Source organism: Sander lucioperca, chromosome 3 (assembly GCF_008315115.2).
Source record: "Sander lucioperca isolate FBNREF2018 chromosome 3, SLUC_FBN_1.2, whole genome shotgun sequence".
NCBI lineage: Eukaryota > Metazoa > Chordata > Actinopteri > Perciformes > Percidae > Sander > Sander lucioperca.
Genome location: NC_050175.1, coordinates 7,254,386 through 7,258,964, shown reverse-complemented (window position 1 = coordinate 7,258,964; position 4,579 = coordinate 7,254,386). Strand labels below are relative to the sequence as shown.

General features: G+C 44.3%; 1 protein-coding gene across 1 annotated transcript; it reads left to right on the top strand.

The window, feature by feature from the left end:
• Window positions 1–510: 510 nt before the first annotated feature.
• Window positions 511–3,493, top strand: socs4 (suppressor of cytokine signaling 4). The gene is made up of 2 exons (XM_031323730.2): window positions 511–684; window positions 1,460–3,493. The coding sequence occupies exon 2, from the start codon at window positions 1,480–1,482 to the stop codon at window positions 2,674–2,676; it is 1,197 nt and encodes a 398-aa protein (XP_031179590.1). The 5' UTR covers window positions 511–684; window positions 1,460–1,479; the 3' UTR covers window positions 2,677–3,493.
• Window positions 3,494–4,579: the final 1,086 nt, after the last annotated feature.

Here is a 4,579-nt window from a genome sequence, read left to right as displayed (position 1 = left end):
CAATCAATAAGTGAAGCTTTTTAAAACGCTTGTTGTGTCCTCTACTGGGCTGAATTGTTAATTAGACAGAGTCTGCGATGCCGAAGCGGGGAGTGTGTACAGGCTGCTTATAAACCGAATAATCTGCTTGTAGTTTGGCATCCTCTGCAGACAGACTTAAACAGATTTAAAGCTCCCCATGAAATGTGCTTTGATGCTTTAAGTTAAGCTACGGGCCTCTGATGAAATTAAATCAACGCAAATCAGCGTGCAGAAATAGAATTACTGGCAGAAATAATTCACTTTGTGAATGAAAAAGCACTCTCCGGTTGCTCTGGTCTGATCTTTTCTCTTTCTTTGTTGGAGATGGAATTCATCAATGAATGTGTAAAGAAGATGTAAGAGAGAGAATAGGATGTCTCAACTGCCATTAACCTGAAACAAACCTCCCCTTGCACCCCTCCCTCCCCTCTCCCGGCTCGACCCCACTCCACCTCCCTCCCTTCATTCATTCATTCATAACCCAGAGAGGAAGAGAGGAAACTGCTGCCCCCTCTGGGAATTGGCATCATAATTATATAGGAAGCGGAACAGTCTGCCGTCTGTTAGAGCTGGAGCTGGCTGCAGGCGGGTCACACATGTCCGCTAATGTGCAGTGAACAACTGGTCATACCATGGATGTGGATGTCTGACACTGTTTGCAAGGTAAGATAATCTCCTGCATTAAGAGTTAATAATAGCAGAGCGTGATTACCAGCCTGTGATGTTAAACCCCTTGCTGCTCACAGGCTGATCAGTTTAATTAGTGTTATTTTGTATTGAGCCTACAAACTGCTGCCATGTACAAATATAATTGAAACAGACTATAACTGAAGTGTTAAAACAAAAGCTGTGTAGGCATTTCAACAAAACTTTCCTCCTGAACTATCTCTGAATGAAGCATGAAATGTTGCCTGGTTAGTTTAACCAATTTCTGTTTTTTTTTTGTTTTTTTATGGAAACTTATCCATTTTCATCTGCAGGCGGTTTCTGAACTCTGCAGTCTTAATTTGATTTCTTGCCACTGGTCCTGAAGATGATCAGCCTGTTAGTCTTGTACCAAAAGATTAGATAGCAGTCCTGCACAGCACACACAGATTAAATAAAGTTGTTCAGGGTGTAACTGAAATGGATCTGATAAATACATTTAAAAAGATGTAAAAAAAATAACAGTAAAGAATCCAGCGTGGCTCTTAGGAAGTATTTTAGATACCATTGATTTGAAAAAAGTTGTTCATGGCACCATTAAGGTCCCAACTCTAAAGAGAACCTTTTCAAAATTGATCTTTCTGACACAAAAAAGGACTTAGTTAGCAGTGATGCAAATAATATTTTCTGATAGACTACATTTTAAATACTGTTTTGTAAATGTGTTAATGATATGAGTAATGGTCCTGCAATCGTGTTTCGACTCAGACGCCTGTTTTTAAATGTGCCACAGAGTAAGAAGAGGAAGCAGCCATGTCTGAGAAGAAACCACGAGGTTCGGACACGCGTCCCAAATGTGGCCTCCGCAGTTGGAGTGCAGACAGTTATATTTGGCGGAGGAAGAAACGCTCCCGGAGCTCCCGCAACGGGTCGAGTCCCGGAGGGCTGGAGGCGGAGGGGACAGAGGAGCTTGGTGTGCGGTCAACATCCTGTCCGAGGCGGCGCAGAGAGAGAAAGTGTAGCTGCAGCACTCTCGGGGAAGCATTGACATCTACAGACATTGATGAAGTGTGTCGGAAAGCCCTGTCCCGCCGCTCTCTGCGGCAGAAGTTTCAGGATGCTGTTGGCCAGTGTTTTCCTCTGCGCTCTCATCATCACCACCACCATCATCACCACCACCATCCATCGGGCTCCTCGCGACCCTTCTCAGTGCTCTTCTGGTCCAAACGCAAGATCCACGTCTCAGAGCTCATGCAGGACAAGTGTCCCTTCTCGCCCAAATCTGAACTGGCCCGATGTTGGCACCTTATCAAAAATCACGCCACCCACCCAAGTGCCCTCAAGGACATGGACATGGAGGCTCCCCTCAAACCCAACGCCTCATCTTCCTCTTCCTCCCCACCCCAGACCCCTCTCTCCTGGGAGGACATCTGCTGCTCTCCTGGGCCTGGAGGCACCAGTCTGGAGGACTGGAACCCTTCTTGTCCTCATGGAGGAGCAGAGGGCAGCTGTGGCCACACTGACTACATCCTGGTCCCAGATCTGCTCCAGATCAACAACAGCTCCTGTTACTGGGGTGTGTTGAACCGCTTTGAGGCAGAGGATCTGCTGGAGGGCAAACCGGAGGGAACGTTTCTTCTCCGAGACTCTGCCCAGGATGAGTTCCTCTTCTCAGTCAGCTTCCGTCGCTACAGCCGCTCCCTGCACGCACGCATTGAGCAGAACGACAAGCGTTTCAGCTTTGATGTGCGTGACCCGTGCATGTACCGGGATCCAAGTGTGACAGGACTACTGAGACACTACAGTGACCCGGCTACCTGCCTCTTCTTTGAGCCCCTCCTTTCCCGGCCGCTACCACGGACCTTCCCTTTCACCCTCCAGCACCTGTGCAGGGCTGTGATCTGTAGCCACACCACCTACCAGGGCATAGATAACCTGCTGCTGCCTCCTCAGCTCAGGGACTACCTCCGACAGTACCACATTAAGTGTGACGGGGCCTGCGCTGTGTGACAGTCCAAAGCAGACCTCATACCGTGATAGGCAAAGATAGGACAAGCAAAGGCAGGTTCTCTTGGCAAAGAGACAAGAATATTGCCATTGAATTCCAAGTACATTTGCTGTTGCAGATCTTTGAGGTCTAAAAGGTGAGGAACTGGAGAGTTCTTTAAAAGATGTTTGTTGATCTAGATGCATCAAGAGATAGAACAATTAAACCTACAAAGCCTTCTCTACAGGTCTGAACTCATTTACTGTAGGAACTCAAGGGTGTAATGTCTCTTCCTTCAGTACTATGGGATGGCTTGAAGCCTTCCAGCCATCTTGACAGCTACGTCAAGAGACACTTGTAATTAATAAGCAATCATGCCCCAAAACACTTGCCTTAATATTCTTAATGGAGTAAGGACTCTCACCAAAACGTTAAAATGTAACCCTCACTCTTTGTGGAATATTGACTCATGAAGTTGGAGCGTTTTCCTCTTGACTTCAGTGCAATCAGAGTTGTCTTGTTTGGGCATCTTGTATATCTAGTGGCCACTAGAGGAACTGCACCTTTCATGGTTTCCTGGCTGAGACCATACCTCCTTTAATGTACCGTAATGTCATAAAAATGTGATTCTTTGCAATTGTTGTTGTCCTGCACTATACCAGTGCTGTCAAAGGTTCGAGGTACAGAGACTCCAACTGCATCTAGTTGTATCCAAACATATTAATTCCTCATTCACTTTCCAACTAAATAACATTTTAGACCTATTCCCTTGTTAGGGTGAAATGGTACAGTGTGGTCCTTTCCAACATTGCCATATAAACACTTTTGTAGTCAGTGTGTGCCCGACTTTCTCGTGGGAAAGTTGGGCAAACTGAAGACGTGAGGACTGTTTTTATTTGATACACAAAACAGCTCTCTGTTGGCAATCAGTATGGGTGACAGAAAAAGAGACACAATTGATAACTTGGTTCAAATATTGTAGATGTCACAAATGGTGTCTTAATATGCCTTTCCAACATGTTGGTTTCTTATGAAGGACTTAAACTAATTCAATGGGACTGCATTCTTCTATTTAGCCACAAGATGGTGGCGCAGCCACACCGATCGGAGCTTTTGGGACGACTTCATCTACTCACATGTCATACTTCACACAACTCAGCTGCTTCTTTATCATTCAGTCTTAAAGCTCCTGTGTAAATGAATGTTTGAACAGCAATTGTGCCTCTACAGCTTTCACAAGTATTGCTATTGGAATAACTGTTTACATGTTGGAGTTACGGTGGCCCTGAGAGCTCAGCACACTGCAAATTAAAGAAAACACATGCAAGTAGATATTTGGAGACACCAATTTGACAAGCATTTAGAAAAAGAAAGCGCTGCAAAGTGAGAAAACACAACCAAATACAGAAATGCTCCAAGTTTAACAAAACACAATGGAATATTTTCTGAATTCCACATATTTGCTGTAAATCTAGTGTTGGACTTTTGCTGATTACTAGCATGCCAATTCAAATCATGTTATCAAAATGTTTAAACAAAAAAAGTACATTAGTTTGTTTCTGTAACTGTTTTCTTAAACTGTTTTTCTTCATTTTGTTCTGTTGTGTGTATTTGGTTGTGTTTTCTGTATTTGCAGAGTTTTATTTCTAAATGCACGTGTAATCAAATTAATGATGATGTTTCGTCTCTTTTGCATGTGTCTAAACTTGCAGAGCTCTTAGCTCTCGGGGCCACCGTACAGACTGGAGTGCAGTACGCTATAGGACCAAGCAGTATTCTCAAAGTATTTGAATTTCTGTGATTCCCCTCGAGGTATACATTGTATTCACCACACTGATACACGAACCAATAAATGCCATTTACACTGCCTCTGTTGTATGACTGTGTCTCAGCTTTTTTGTCATCTCTGGACCGATTTAATGGCAC

What these genes read in the sequence shown, in the direction of transcription:
- socs4 (XM_031323730.2), top strand. Translation starts at nt 1,480, where the DNA reads ATGTCTGAGAAGAAACCACGAGGTTCGGACACGCGTCCCAAATGTGGC.